Source organism: Lacerta agilis, chromosome Z, assembly GCF_009819535.1.
Source record: "Lacerta agilis isolate rLacAgi1 chromosome Z, rLacAgi1.pri, whole genome shotgun sequence".
NCBI lineage: Eukaryota > Metazoa > Chordata > Lepidosauria > Squamata > Lacertidae > Lacerta > Lacerta agilis.
In genome coordinates this window covers 30,316,533-30,332,909 of record NC_046331.1, presented here as the reverse complement: position 1 = coordinate 30,332,909, position 16,377 = coordinate 30,316,533, and the positions used below count along the sequence as shown (strand labels likewise).

General features: G+C 45.1%; 1 protein-coding gene across 1 annotated transcript in view; it reads right to left on the bottom strand.

Moving 5' to 3' along the window:
* Positions 1-16,377, bottom strand: part of BTK (Bruton tyrosine kinase) — a 31,850-nt gene that overhangs the window by 10,079 nt on the left and 5,394 nt on the right. The window contains exons 4-10 of the mRNA XM_033137548.1: positions 16,219-16,287; positions 14,761-14,842; positions 12,066-12,194; positions 8,391-8,458; positions 6,810-6,991; positions 3,611-3,673; positions 2,567-2,621 (exon numbers count right to left, since the gene is read on the bottom strand). Of these exons, the coding sequence (XP_032993439.1) occupies positions 2,567-2,621; positions 3,611-3,673; positions 6,810-6,991; positions 8,391-8,458; positions 12,066-12,194; positions 14,761-14,842; positions 16,219-16,287 (648 nt within the window). The remainder of the gene's footprint in view (positions 1-2,566; positions 2,622-3,610; positions 3,674-6,809; positions 6,992-8,390; positions 8,459-12,065; positions 12,195-14,760; positions 14,843-16,218; positions 16,288-16,377) is intronic.

Sequence of the window (16,377 nt, the reverse complement as noted above, 5' to 3'; positions counted from 1 at the left end):
TTTGATTAGGGTGGTAGAAAAGCAGCTGTGTAACCTAAACAAAAGTGAGGGCTTAACATGTTTTGGCAAAAAAGACACTGAAGAGTGTTCAAAAGCCCCTGAGTGTGGAACCACATATTTTGGAAAGGTCCCTGTTGCTCATTCCCCCCCCTCCCACCCCCAGATGCCCACATGAAAGGTAAGACTGTTAGAAAATTAGAATGGAAAGGTCCAACCCCCTGGTCCCATTAATGATTGATATAAAAGGCATAACAATCCCCCCCCCCCGGGTCAGGAGCCCCGCTACCGCAAAGCGGGGCTCCGGTTGGGGTGCGGGAAGAGCGTCCCGCACCCTGGGCTCCCCGGCAGCGCCCGCGGAGGCTCCGAACCCTTCCCTCGCTCCCCCTGTAAGGGGGGAGTGGGGGTGAAGGGACAACGGAGCCGGGCTTCGGGGACATGCCCCAACCGGGATGCAAATGCGGCGACAAAGCCCGCGGTGAGCGTCTAAGTTCTACCTGTGAAGAACAGAGCTAAAGGAACCCGGTGGTCGTGAGTAAAGAATTTGACCAGAAACTGTGCTTTTGGAACGATCCGGGGGGAAGGAGAAAGGCAGCCTGCCTCCCTCCCTTCGAGCTGAAGAATGTAACCAATTTGAGTGATTACTGCTACAGAACTGGTTACAACGTATTTAAAATTGACACATGAGACTGGCAAACTCTTTTTTCGGGAAGCTAACTAGAGGAAAATATCTCCATTTAAAGTTGCGGTATTTGCGCTCCAGCTTAGAAAAATGGCGACGAACAAAGAGGGGAGTAGAAATATAACACCCACTTCCTCCTCCTCTGCCAGTATGCTGGGCTTTGTCCTTGAACTGGTATTGAACTCTGGACTAACGGATGAACAGAGACTCACTGCCTTGAAGGTGGAACTGCTTTATAGAAAAGTCAAAGTCTTGTGTGGGGGTCTGAAAGGGAACCAATTGCCCACAGGGGAGGCTTTTAAAACTTTTGATACTTTGGAAGAATGCCTTGCCAATGAGCTGAGAGGGTGGATGGAAAGATGGAGAGAAATGAGTGAGCTACTTCGGAGAAGAAATTCGCTTTTTGGGGGTGGCAGCCCCAAGGCGACGTCAAGATTTTTTATATCCAGTCCCCGAGGTGTGAGCTCGGGGGCCAGGGATAGAGAATTAAGGTATCTACAAGAAGAAAAGGAATGTTACAAAGAACCGAAGAAGCTGAGAGAGGATGAGATGGACACCTCTGAACTCGTGGCAAGGAGAGGTCTGGATTGTGCCTGGATCTGTGGACGTTGGGAGAGGGAAGTTACATGGATGTTCAGTGCTGATGCCACTAGGAGAAGAATAATGGACAGAGGGGGTGTGGGGTGAAGCATTAAATAAAACTTAAAGTAGCCTGATATGGCAAATTGAAATTGGAGGGTGAACACTGTCAACAATATTTTGTTATACTTTTATTTGAACATGAAAGGAGATATTTCAAGTTTTTATGTTATTAGCAGCAATCTTAAGGATAGAAGAGATAGACTTGATGTGAATGATTTGTGAAGATCTGTGAAGGTGGAGTATAAGTAAAGTGAATTTAAGTGGATTAAGTTTATGGATTAAGAGGAGTAAGATTAAGATGTAGATTAAGATAAGAAATCGATAAGATTAAATTAAGAAGAATTATGATGAGGTATCATTAGGGTGATGCATTCTTAGTAAAATGTTGAAAAGATAATTGAACGTAATTATATAAGTGAATTCAATTTCTTTTTTCTTTTTTCAGGAGAAATGGTTATAAAATAGATTAAGGATATAAACTCGAAGGTGAAAAGGCAGGGGAAGTCAACGGTCAAGATATGGAAATAGAATTTTTTTTTTTGTTAGAAAGATGCTATAAGGAACTTGACATTGTTTGTATTTGTTATACTTGTTTTGCATTTGTTTAATTGTAGGTGTGGGTGTGGGTATATGTTGTTATAGAAAAATGCCAATAAATTCTTATTAAAAAAAAAAAAAAACAATCCCCCCCCCCGGGGTTTTCTTCTTCTTTTACTTTTTTGGAGGAAGTGGGTATTAGTAGTTGTTTTTCCCCACTTTCTCATGCTTTGCATACACTCACCATGGGATCTGGTCTACAGCCAGCATGACAACAGAATGGCAAGCAGGTGAGCAACAAGTAGCCAGCATGGCAGGCAACCCAGGTGAACTGTTTAACAGAGGCACTGCAGAGAGCTGATTGCCAAACCACTCTCTGAAGTGCCTTGCCTGCTCAGTTACACCTCTCAACAGCCGTGTTTAATGGAGAAGAGGATGTCACTTTCTGAAGTGCTTCCCTCACTCAGTAAAATAGCTCCCCTGGGCCGCCTGCCATCCACATTGTTTGCTCACCTGCCAGCCAGACATTCAGTTGTCGCACTGGAAGTTGGCGTGCCCATGGGAACTGCAGCATGATGACTGCCTTACATTTTTATGTATATAGGCAGATATATGTTTGGGCATTTTTAATATTATCTGCTGACTTTATAATTTAACTCTCAAAATGAAAGAGGAAGGAAAGAAGAAAGGAAGTACTTATACACTCACCTCTTGCTTCAGCAGTTCCTCTGCTTGCCTTCTAGTTATGTTTTTCAAATACCACCTGAAACATGACATAATATTTGCCAAGGAGGAACTGCAAAGAAGAGGGCTGGGAGGTAGTAGGTGGTGAACCTCTACATTTGGGGTGAGATGTTAACATAAAGCTCAAACATTTCCCACCCAATCAGGGCAGATTACTAGGTACCTTGGCAAATGTGTTTTCTCCAAGGTTGCAAATCTGGGGGCAATGGAAGTATTTTGTAAGGGACAAGCTGTCAGGAAAATGAGATAGATGCTTAACCACTCCCGACCCATCAATTCTCCCCTATGAAATCAATTCTCCATTTACACCATTTCCCCCTTTGCCATATTTCTGCTTTCCCCGGCCAGTTAGCAGGGGTGCGGGGGTGTGATGAAAAATGGGTTGTCATGGGAGGCATTTGCAAAAAAAAGACTCAGAAGGCAGAAATGGCAGGGCCCTCCTCTTCCCAGCCACCGGTTCTCTACTACAAATATGAAACACTACAGAGGAATAGACAACATTGTCGATTTTGGTTTCTCCTGTTCTACTTTTTCTAATCAGAAATTTGGTTTGCCCCATTTCTGAATATATTTCAGATTTTAAAAAAACAAAAACACTCTGCAAGAAAATTCCTGTGTATGTTGGGGTGCTTATCCCCTACTATATGCAATTCTGCCTAGGATAAACATTTTGCAAGTCGTTCCTACCTCCCAATAGAATGCATTTTTGTGTATTATCCACTATGTCTGCATGAGCTTTTCATGATTATACACAATTTTTGTATGCATTCTTTGGTTGAAGAATTGCATAATAAAATTTGGAGAAGTTTGAATTTTGAAGGAGAGCTGTTGCTTGGTTCTCGATTTGTATATTTGGTAGGTTCACCAAACACATTCCCCTCCTCATCACTACCCCCATTCCAGACTCCAGAATGTACCTTATTACAAATACAAAGGGACAAATATTCTTATGTTTTTCTCATAACATTTAACTTCTGCCCTCAGGCCCACAGTTCCAAGGAAACTCACTCATACATCTCCAGAGAATCTTTTGTTTCTGTGACATAGTTGCTGGGAATGTAGCCTTCTTTCCTGTAGGGCGAAAGAAAACAACAACACCATGAGCCATGAAAGTCCAGCAAAAACACAATCTCCACAGACTCGGCCCAGTATACCTGAAGGAGTGTCTCCACCTCCATCATTCTTTTTTTTTTTAATAGGATTTTATTGGTTTTCCATATAAACAAAAACACAAAAACAATACACAAATACAACATACAACTTTTTTCAAACAAACCTAAACATAAATACATCTATAACAAAACGCCTACATCCCTTTACTTTTACAGATAAAAGGAATTCTTGTTCCAAATCTTCTAAAAAGAGACTTCCCCCGTTTTCCCTCCTTTGCCTTCAATACTAATATACTTTGATAACATCCATTTTTGGCTTTAAAATCCATTATCCATATCCATTTTTATTAAAATATTCCGATAAATTTCTTTACCTTAATAATCATTCATATATCTTTAGTTCAAAATCGTAAAAACTTAACATCTTAAAATATCACATAATAATTCTTAAATCAATCTTATATTTCTTCTTATTTAAACTGCTGCTGATAGTCAATCACATATCTCTTCACTAATTCAAAATCATATAATCTTAACACGCTATCTTCAGGGTACCATAGAGCCATCCTAATTAAATTTCTATCATTTTCACCCTATCCCCCTTCTTACCATTTTCCTACACTCTCCCAGGCTCACCCCCCATTCATCTTTGCATCTCCCTCCCTCATCCTTGTTCAGTGTCAGCTCACAATTTATAAACCTCCCCCCTGGGAGCCTCGGGAAACACCAACTCTCATCTTCCAGCATCTCCACTTCGTAGTTTAAATTATCTTCCACTTGTGTCTTCAAAAATCTTCTCACCTTCATCTCTGGACTCCCACTCCAGAGACAGGATGTTGCTCTTTCAGTCAAAAAAACCCTGTGTCTCTCACTCCAACAGGGCTTTCCATTTCCTTGGAGTTGCTCAGTCACTTTATTGCATTTCTCCAGTATTTCCTCCAGCTCCCTGGCAAAGTTTTCTTCCAATTTGTCAAAGTTCTCCCAAATCTGGCTACTTTTTCTCGATCCATAAATGATTTCTTTAAAGTTAAACCTTATCAAGTCCATTTTCTGATTCATCAGTTCTAATTGTAAAAGGGTTGTCCTTTGTTCCTGGGTAATGCCCGGATCTAAGATCAGTTTAAAAACGAAAGCAAGCATGGTTGAAGAAGAGAAAGGGTGTCAAGTGTCAGTAATTTTCCATCTTTAAGTGCTAGTTTCCCAGCGCCATTTTCCCCTGAGACAGGGTGCCAAGAACAATCCAAAAATCCACAAAAGAGATATTTCCAAAATCTTCAACCCCCTCACAGGGATTTAATCCATCTCATCTGTCAAAGTACTTCAAAGCGACATTGTATCTAACAGTGCAGCTGCAGCTACTTGAGACTAAATTACCTTCTCTGCACAACAAAGGAGAGGGACGGGCTTCCTTTTGACATCCCTCCCGGTTGCCAATTGTTAAATTGTAATCCAATTAGTTCCGTACTTACAGCAGCCTGGGGTTTTTTCTTTTTCTTTAAATTGACAGGAAATGCTTGGCGCTCAAGTCTGGCGGGATCGCTGCTTTGTTCTCCGGGGGCAGTCGTCTCTTCAGTCCCGTGTCGGAGCCTCTCACCCGATTTTCCCCCTTACGAGGGTCAATCGGGAGCGGGGACGACACATCTGGGACCCACAAGATCGCGGTCCACGGGACGCTCTTCCCGTGGCTTTAAGGGGCCCGAGGCGCAGGCTCGGAAACCCCTAAAACCCCTCGGGGAACCGGAGCTCTTCAGCTCCCGTCCGCCATTACCCGGCACCAAACCGGAAGCCTCCACCTCCATCATTCAGCCCAGACACTGAGGTCCAGCTCCAAGGGCCTTCTGGTGGTTCCCTCTCTGCGATATGTGAGGTTACAGGGAAGCAGGCAGGGGACCTTCTCGGTAGTGGCACCTGCCCTGTGGGACGCCCTAATAAACGACTATCCAATTTTTAGAAGACATCTGAAGGCAGCCCTGTTTAGGGAAGTTTTTAATGTTTCAAGTTTTATTCTATTTTTAATGTTCTGTTGAAAGCTGCCCACATTGGCTGGGGAAACCCAGCCAGACGGGCAGGGTAGAAATAATAAATATTGTTGTTGTTGTTGTTGTTGTTGTTGTTGTTGTTGAGCGCCAGGCCTAATGCGCAGAGCAGCTCATTCCTGGTGGTCTTCTTCCATGAAAATCAGTTGCCGAGGCTGAAAGTCCCCAACTCCTCATAATGAGCCACCCCCCTCCTCTCCAGGGCTTTTCCCAAACAACCAGAGACTGCACCTATGTGCAGCCAACCTCTCCTCTCCTATCTTCATGCCTCGCCTAGTTCTGGGAAACCGGGAGAGAGGGGAGCTTGTCGCATCAGGAGAGAGAAACACCTGTGACTCTTCACCAGCCTGACTAATCTCTGCTTCTTGATCTCCCTCTTCCCAACCTCCTGCTCCAGCTTCTGATTCTGGACTTCTCTCTGCCACAGACTCTCCTTGCTCAATAAGGCCTGTTACCTCTTCAGCTTCTGACACCTCCTCCTCTCAGGTTTCTCCCTCTTCTTCCTCTGACCACTCATGGTTGTCCTACCACCACTCTCTGGGCTCTGAGCCTTCCTCCCTTGTGGGTTCCTCAGCTGGTTCCTCCCAGGACATTCCTCTGCACCCAACCAGTCCATGACAAGTGCCATACATTTTCTCCTAACATACACATGTTTTGTATTGAATTTTTCCTAAGAGGTATGGTACATTTTTTACAAAGCAATTTCTCCCAGAATAATGCATCCTTGTATGTTGTCTTCACTAATAAATGCATGTTTATGCACACTTTATCCCAGTAGGTGTATTCTTGCACATATTCTGCACTGCAAAATTATGAGAAGTGCACATTTCGAAGGACAGCTGACTCCGTTCTCATATATTCCCACCCCCACCCCGGAAAATGTGAATTAGTTAGGTTTGCCTTTAAATGAGAATTAGTTAGGTTCGCCTTTAAATGAGAATTGAATCTACTTTCCCCCTCATCTCCACCTGTGGGACAGGGTGTGTGCAAGCGGAGGGTGGGCGCCTGGAAGTGGCCTTGCACTGTTCTCCCCCCTACTGTCTGTGTTGGGTCTCTTACCCGTTCTGGTCTTGTGCTCTCCACCAGGACTCATTGCTCTCCTCCAGGACAACGTACTCTTTGCCCTTTTGCAGCTCCAGGTCCTGTTCAGTCATTGGGAGATAGTCATAGAGAGCCACGACTTTCCTCGTCCTAGACTGGCCACCAGGCACCGGTTCGAGGGGCAACTGCTTCTTCATCATCTTTGCCAGTGTTCAGAGAGGAAACAAGAAAATAAGGAGACTTTCAGGATACCTCTTTCAGCACCTATCACAGGTGGAGGGAACTTGATGGAAAGAAGTCCTGATGAAAGAAGAATTGCTACAGAAATGAATGGACTATGCAGAAATGGCAAAACTTACCAGAAGAATAAAAAATCAAGACAATAAACTTTTTAAGTAAGGAATGGAAATGGTTTATTGAATATTTACAGATATGTTGCAAATAAGACATTAGCAGGATTGTTGGAAAAATCTGCAGTTTCTAAAACATATATGAATTAGTTGAGAAAAAAGAATAGAGTTAATTGGGATATGAAGGGGAAAAGAAAGAAAATAAATTCATGGAACCATAGAAAAAGGAGGAGGGAAGTCTGGGAAGTCGAAGATTGATATGTAAGAATTGTTTCATTTTCTTTGTTGAAATGTTTAATTGTTACAAATGAAAATAAATGTTTTTATAAAAAAAACAGGCAGAGGGAACTTGTGAAACACACACAGAGAGATGTTGATGGACTACAACTCCCATCACCCTTGGCTATTGGCCATTCTGCCTGTGGTTGATCGGAGTTGGGAGTTCAACAGCACTATGCTGCCAACCACTAATACAGGGGTGCAGAACCTTTCTGGTGGGCCAACTCTGACAGGTGGGCACAACAACCAAGTAGAGGATTGGCAAAGTCTTGTTTTTCCGCTCCCTATCAGGTGGTGGGGACTAAGGAAAAAAAAAACCCCTGCAATGTGTAAGCATGGTGCAAGCAGGAGGAGACCTTCTTGCCTGCAAAAAAAGAGCTGCTTGCTATAATAGTAGTAGTAGTAGTAGTAGTAGTAGTAGTAGTAATAGTACCCCACCCATCTGGTTAGGTTGTCCTAGCCATTCTGGGACACATACAAAAACACAATAAAACATTAAACATTAGAAACTTCCCTGTCCTGGGCTACTTTCAGATGTCTTCTAAAGGTTGTATAGTTACCGGTACTTATCTCCTTGACATCAGATGGAAGGGCATTCCACAGAGTGGGTGCCACTACCAAAAAGGCCCTACTGCCTGGTTCTTTGCTTTGGCTGAGTATGTCTGTTCCCAGTAGGATTTAACTCCCCTCACCTTGCCACATTGGTCAGCTGATGAGTGGGTAAGGGAACAGCGAAATCCTGCTGCAACCAAAGCAGAAATGAATCTGACCCTCCTACCCATCAGATGATGTCACAAGTGATAAAAAGTTAGTGAGGTTTGAGGGAAATAGCTTCATGGGCCAAAATAGGCCAGTTGGAAGGCTAGGATTGGTCCATGGGCTGAAGGTTCCTCACCCCTACCCTAATCCTATTTCTGCCCCAAGGTGCAACCCACCCACCGCAAAAATTGCAAAGTCTGGCTGCTCATACCTTGTTCTCCTCTGGAGTTGGTGGCAGAGGCTTGTCAGGCTTGAGAAGACAACGGCCGCTTCTGAAACCTTCAAATAGAGGAAAGCAGGGCATTTAAAGTACATCTCCAGTAGGAATAGAGGGGGGGAAATCTTCGTCACGCTTTCTGAAGACCAACCCAATTAAGTGGCTCTGAACTTGCTTGCAGATTAGAATGCAGCTCCTTATCTGATTATGATTTTGCAGGACTGTTTCAGTGTGCAAAAAGTGCACCCAAAAACACATCTTTTACAGTTAAAATGCGTATAAAACATGTATTTTATGTGAAACTGCCTTGGTTGCGCTGGTCAATGATCTCTGGCAGGCTAGGGACAAAGGTGAGAGGTGTTTCCTAGTTCTGCTGGATCTCTCAGCGGCCTTTGATACCATCAACCACGAAATCATTCTGGACCGTCTAGAGGAGCTGGGAGCTGGGGACACTGTTATACAGTGCTTCCACTCCTTCCTCTTGGGCCGTGTCCAGAAAGTGGTGGTGAGGGATGAGTGTTCAGACCCCTGGGCCCTCACTTGTGGGGTGCCTCAGGGTTCCTTCCTCTCCCCCATGCTTTTAAACATCTACATGAAGCCGTTGGGAGAGATCATCAGGGGGGTTGGGTTCGGTGTCCATCAATATGCAGATGATACCCAGCTCTACCTCTCTCTTTTAAATCCGAACCAGTGATGGTGATGAAGGTCCTGTGTGAGTGTCTGGAGGCAGCTGGAGGATGGATGGCAGCTAACAGATTGAGGTAGAATCCTGACAAAACAGAAGTACTGTTTCTGGGGGACAGGGGGCAGGTGGGTGGGTAGGACTCCCTGGTCCTGAATGGAGTAACTGTGCCTCTGAAGGACCAGGTGTGCAGCCTGGGAGTCATTTTGGACTCACAGCTGTCCATGGAGGTGAAGCTCAACTCAGTGTCCAGGGCAGCTGTCTACCAGCTATATCTGGTATGCAGGCTGAGACCCTACCTGCTCATGGGCTGTCTCACCAGTGGTGCATGCAGGGCCGTCTTAGAGGGATCGGCCGCCGTAGCACAGCGATCCCTCGGCGCCCCCGGCATGCCGCCTCTCCGCCCGCCTCCCTCCCACGCTGGCCGCCCCTCGGAAGGGGGGGTGGGCGAGCGTGGGATAAGGGGCGTGGCGCTGGAGCGGCGCGGGGCTTTGCGCGCCCTTCCCAGCGCTCCAGCTGTTGCTCCAGATGGCGGCCAGCTTGCAGCCCGCCCACCGGCGCACGAGCGCCCGCCCGTGGGGGCGGGTTGGGGAGGGGGCGCCTGGTATGCCGGTGGGCTCGCGGGGGCGCCCCTGGGGGGCCCGGTGCCCTGGCGCACTGCGCCACCCAGCCCCTATGGCAAGACGGCCCTGGGTGCATGCTTTGGTTATCTCACGCTTGGACTACTGCAATGTGCTCTTTATGAGGCTACCTTTGAAGGTGACCCGGAAACTGCAACTAATCCAGAATGCGGCAGCTAGACTGAGAGTGGACACCGAGACCACATAACACCGGTCCTGAAAGATCTACACTTGCTCCCAGTATGTTTCCGAGCACAATTCAAAGTGTTGGTACTGACCTTTAAAGCCCTAAATAGCCTTGGCCCAGTATACCTGAAAGAGCATCTCCTACGCCATCATTCTGCCTGGACACTGAGGTCCAGCTACGAGGGCCTTCTGGCAGTTTCCTTGCTGCGAGAAGTGAGGTTACAGGGAACTAGGCAGAGGGCCTTCTTGGCGGTGGCACCCGCCCTGTGGAATGCCCTCCCATCAGTTGTCAAGGAAATAAACAACTATCTGACTTTTAGAAGACATCTGAAGGCAGCCCTGTTCAGGGAAGTTTTTAATGTCTGATGTTTTATTGCTCTGTTGTTGTTGTTGTTGTTGTTATCATCATCATTAATTCTGTTGAGAGCCACCCAGAGTGGCTAGGGAAACCCAGTCAGGCAGGGTATAAATTATAAATTGATCATGATGATGATGATGATGATGAAAGTGCACTGAAAAAGCTCTGAAAAATAGCATTTGTGGGTGGGGGGATGCAAAAAATAATGCTTATAAAAAAGAGTACAATTTTAAAAAGATTTTTTTCATGCACTATTTCCAAAAATCAGCATGAAACAGGATGGAATGGGACTATAAAAGAGTGCCAGCGAAAATAAGGCAGGACAGACAGAGGATGTTCTGTCTGTCCCAAATATGGGGAAACTTTTCAGTCTGGCAGGCCATATATTTATTTGCCCACACCCACACCCACCCCGTGAAGCAACTCAAACACCTGATGCTTGGAGACTGGTAGGTGGGCAGTCCCATCAGCTGACTGACATGTGGGGTGGTTTAGGAGAAAAGACTTCACAGGCTAAATTGGACCCTCTGGTGGGCTGAGACTGAACTGCAGGCTGGAGGTCCTCAACCCCTGGCCAAGCCCTATTCACAAGTGAAGAGTGCCTTCCTCAGACTCGCACACAGTGCTCTTCCAAAGTAGTGAACCACTATAGCAGGGCAGGGGAGAGCACTCCAGTTGAAAGGGTTACAAGGCCTTGCTTTGTTAGCGAGGTTGCTCTTTAGAACAGGTGAGAAAAATCCTCTACTGAGAAGCTGCCACCTGTCTGAGCTGAACAGCCTTCCTGGTCCCCAAATGTTCTGAATCAACCGGCTGGGGCTTATGGAAGTTGTGGCCCAAAACATCTGGAAGGAGAAGGCTGGAATAGGTTTAGAGGCAAGGTGGACAAGGAAGGAAGCTTTCTATGCTCATATCACAAAACAGAGGTGATTCAGAGGTAACATACCTCTGATTACTAGAGACCATGTTGTTGCTATCGTTGTTGTTCATCATCACCGTCGTCATCATCATCATGCCACAAGCAAGGCACGATGGGCGGCAACAACTACCTGCTAGCTCAGCAGTGAAGCATCTGCTCTGCATGCAGAAGAACTCAGGTTCAATCCTCCGGTTGGTGGCTGCTTTAAGATTTAGACCTCAGAAGAGCCTTGGTGAATCAGGCCAAAGGTCCACCCAGTCTAGCACTCCACTCTCACAGCAGCCAATCAAGTAGGGCTGGGAAAGACTATTGCCGAAACCCTGTCAGCTGCTGCCAGTCAGTGTGGACTGTACTGAGGTAGATGGAGCAATAGGCAACTTCCTATGCTACCGTCTACTCCACTCAGGATCTGTTGGAGGCTAGGTGGATCTTTGGTCAAATGACCCAGAACTCTTCTGTTATTACATCTGATTATCTGTTTTCAGGAATGCTTTAGACCCCAACGAGATGATTAGGAGCACCTGCATTTCTAGTCAGCTTTCTGGTTCAATGCCCCGAAACTAGGCCAAATATGCCAAACTAGACATGACAAAGCAGGCATATGTATCTTAAATATGTGTCTGCCCTGGTCACAGATAAAGCAGGGGTGAGGTGGAGGTTTCTATTATTTCCATCAGGACTGGAGAACCTGTGCCTCCCCCCCCCAAACAAAACAAAGTTTTTGGACTCCAGCTCCCATCAGTCCCAGCCAGAATGGTTATTGGTCAGGAATGATGGGGGTTGTAGTACAAATATCTGGAGGGCAAAAGGTTCCTCCTCCTGGCTTTACACAAAGATGAAGTGTACTAACAAATACAAACCACAAGGAAAGATAAGTTTTTTTTAAAAAGCCGAAATGAATTCTTACTTCGACTCTTGCCTCCGAGAATCTGGCAGCCCATGGCCATTTTTGCTGTCTGGGAGCAGCAGAGGTATTGTCCGTCAGTCCAGAAGCAGGGATGATATTTCTGCACCAGGTTGGTGTTGTAGCAGATCACTGCAGCAGGAAGGAAAGGGTTACTGTAGTTTCTGATCTTGTTTGAGTGATGGTAAACAGTTTCAGAAAACAAAACGAAAAAACCAGGATATTGAAACTTGCTTTGAAGTTGGTTCAATATTTTGGCTTTCTCCAGAGTTGCTAGCCATAGTTTCCCAATTTGGATGAAACAGGAAACAACTGTCAACAAGAACTTCCTGGCTTGTTTGCCAGCTTAGGTGAAGGAGGAAGTGAAGGGCTTGTATACGTGGGCAAAAAAAAGGGGTACATTCACATCACGCTTTAGTAAAAAGATATATGATGATTCACACTGAGAGCCAGTGTGGTGTAGTGGTTAAGAGCGGTAGACTCGTTATCTGGGGAACCGGCTTCGTGTCTCCGCTCTTCGACATGCAGCTGCTGGGTGACCTTGGGCTAGTCACACTTCTTTGAAGTCTCTCAGCCCCACTCACCTCACAGAGTGTTTGTTGTGGGGGAGGAAGGGAAAGGAGAATGTTAGCCACTTTGAGACTCCTTCGGGTAGTGAAAAGCGGGATATCAAATCCAAACTCCTCTTCTTCTTCTTCTTCAAACGTGGTCAATCAGATTAAATAGAAGCAAGCAATGTTAATCCCCTCAAATGGTCCATTTGCTTTAACTTGGCCCTGAAGAGGAAGAGTCTTATGGCACATTCAAAAAATGCACCCATCCCTGGCACTGCCTGATACCCATCACCAATCCCCGCCACTCATCTTTCTGCCCCTTTGTAAGCTTATTTTGGGGGGCATCAGGATAGTGCTGGGCGAGTCCTAGAGGGAATTTTTGTCAGGGCACCCTCAACCTTTGCGCCAGCCCTGGTCAAGGTTTTACCACCTACCTAACCTATAAAGGTGGAGGCATCTTGATAATGGACTTTCCTAAATACAGGTACTACATTTATAAACCCACCTTTCACCCAAGAAGGACAACGTGGCATATATGACTCACACACACACACCACTCTCCCAATTTTATTATCAGAATAACCCTGTGAGGCAGGTTAGGTTGGGAGGCAGTGACTGGCCCAAGGTGACCCAGAGAGCTTCATGGCTAAGTAGGGATCTGAAACTTGGCCTCCCAGATCCTAGTCCAACGAACAGCTAGCTTCCTTTCTCAGGATTATCTGAGAGAAAGCATGTAAACTCAAAGCAATGTAAAATAAATAGAAACCAGTACAGTAAGCCTGCAACTTACAAAGTGGTTATGTTCTGGGGATCATGCCTAAAGCCAAGTCAAAGCACAGTGCTGGGGGGGATTGCGAAAGTGTGTGTGTGTGTGTGTGTGTGTGTGTGTGTGTGTGTGTGGTTCCCCCCCCCCCAGATGCCTGCCCACTTTCCACCACCGTTTAAATTCTTTTTGCTAAGATTTTAAAGAGGAACGTACACAAGTTAAATGTGATTGAGGTTGAATCCTGACAAGACAGAAGTACTGTTTCTGGGGGACAGGGGGCGGGTAGGTGGGTGGGTTACAGGGAACTAGGCAGAGGGCCTTCTTGGCGGTGGCACCCGCCCTGTGGAACGCCCTCCCATCAGATGTCAAAGAGAAAAACAACTACCAGACTTTTAGAAGACATCTGAAGGCAGCCCTGTTTAGGGGGGCTTTTAATGTTTAATAGATTATTGCATTTCAATGTTCTGTTGGAAGCCGCCCAGAGTGGCTGGGGAAACCCAGCCAGATAGGCGAGGTATAAATTATTATTATTATTATTATTATTATTATTATTATTATTATTATTATTAATTATTATTATTATTATTTGCGGCCTTACTGTGTAAAAAGCTTGATATGTTGATATATATCAGGTGAGATAAATTTTTAAAAGGTAAGACTGCCAGGGTTGTTGGAGAAAGGAATACATTGTTTTTTGAGTTATAAAGGCACCCCAGAACCTGTGTGAGCCTCTGTTAAATAAGATTATTGGAAGGAAGCATGCAATAATGACTTTTCTTGTAATCAGGTTGTCATCCATGCGACAAACAATTTCTCCCTAGGCTACTGCTCCTCTAGATGACCTGCTTATTAAACATTCGTCCAGATTTGCTTCCACATAGCGTAAACAGAGGTTAGACTACGTCTGGTCTATATAGAGCAGGGTTTCCCAAACTTGTGTCTCCAGCTGTTTTTGGACTACAACTTCCATCATCCCTAGATAGCAGGACCAGTGGTCAGAGATGATGGGAACTGTAGTCCAAAAACTGCTGGAGACCCTGTTACAGGCCATTTATTCTGATTTGTCTGCAAGGAAGTTATACAACATTGAGCATTCATCTGGAATTCATCCTGGTTTGCTTACAGGGCATTTATATGCCTTCTTGTTAATATTCATTCTTCTCACACTTTTCAGGGTGCTTCGCCATCACTTTCCTAACAGCAAAAAGTCAGCTGTGTGTGTATGCTTTTAAGTGGCTTTGCTGCAAAAGGGCAACGGATTGCTTTAATTCATTTCAAGTGTGCAAACCTAATTTTCCACTGTGCGTCTGAATCCTTCCTGCAAAACATTGTTCCTATTTAAAATATCCAGATTTCAGCTGGAGAGAGAGAGACTTACCATTTTTCAACTGGTGAATCCAGCGGCTCCTTAACTCCTCTGTCGGGGAGAAGACATAGAGGGGCCCTTCATCGTATACCACCTAGTGGGACAGAGTCAGAGCAGGACAGGTGAGAGCCACAAATACATTGTACACAGACAATAGTGTCATATCAAGATGGGAGTCTGAGACAGATATCCAAGAGACCAATAATGGCAGGGGATTCTTAAACGTACCAGGGCTGGTTTGCTACTTATTGAAAGAAGGGATGGGAGAAAGAAATTGGATTTTATTTGAATGTGAAGAGAAAGCATGCGATTCATGCTTGGCAAACCAATAGGATAACTGAAACACGATTGTCCTTTGAAAATTGCATTGTTCTGAAATTTCTGATGGAGTTATCCAGCCAAACAATGCATACAAAAAAGCATTCATAAGGGGAAAGTACACACAAAATCCATACTGTCCTGAAAATAGGATACAAAAACGCATTTTTGCACACGCACACACAAAAGTATTTTAATCAAAAATTTCAGTCAAAAATGTATCTTAGGAGGAATTATTCTCACTGAAATGGCAAACATTCGAAAGGATTTTTAAAATGCAAATTGCTGTGGCGACATGGAGAATTGGATTTAAAACCAGGTAAATGAGAAACCGAAACTGGCAGTACTGGACTACAAAGACCAATGGTCTGAAAGTCTGCATGCACACACCACACATTTAAAGCATTTGACTCCCTCCCCCCCCCACAAGAATCCTAGGGACTGTGGTTTACCCCTTACAGAACTAGTTCCCCCAAACCCTTGGCAAACTATAGTTCCCAGGACTCTTGGGCTGTGTTCCTTAAATATATGGTGTGTGCGCAGTTTTAGCCAGGGCAAGAGGAGCATAAGACTATGAGGCTTACGCTTCAGGGCCCCAAATCCTGGAGGGGCCCCAGAAGTGACTTTGGTCCACATCGCTTAAAACTTTTTCAGTCCAGCAGACTCAATTTGAGTGGCATAACTCAACCTGATTCATTTTTTTGTTGTATATATTTCAACTTTCCTAAGTTTGACCATCAGTAGCACAGATGTTGTACAGGTGTGGTGACCTGTCGTGGAACAACCCCATTGAAGAGGATAACAGCGGTTACCCAGATCTCGTTGCTGGTTGTGAATGTAGATCTGCCACTGTAAGACTATTAAGTCCAGAGTAGCCCTGTTTAAAGGCATTTTGAGCTGAAACCATCCTGCCAACATATTCTTTCGCATACATTTTTTAAAAATTTTTTGGTACAAATGTACCTGATAATGTTTTAGCTGTACCTGTGGCTTAACCATGGGGCAGGATGGTGGAGGACTAAAGCAACAGATTCTGGGAGTCATTAAGGGCAATAAAGTAAGAGACAAGACAGGTACGGACACATTCTCTTGAGTCTGGGACATATGACCCAAATGTCTATGATGGGGTGGCTAACAGGAAAAACAGCTCACCTGGAAAGGATAGGGGAACCTCTCTATGATGGAGATGTGCTCTGGCTCATTTAGATCTTCTCCTTTTCTCTGTGTGCATGTGAAACAGATGGGAGATTAGTACATTAGAGATGTTTCCCCTACACACCAAAACTCACATCCAGGAAACTGTGGGCAGGT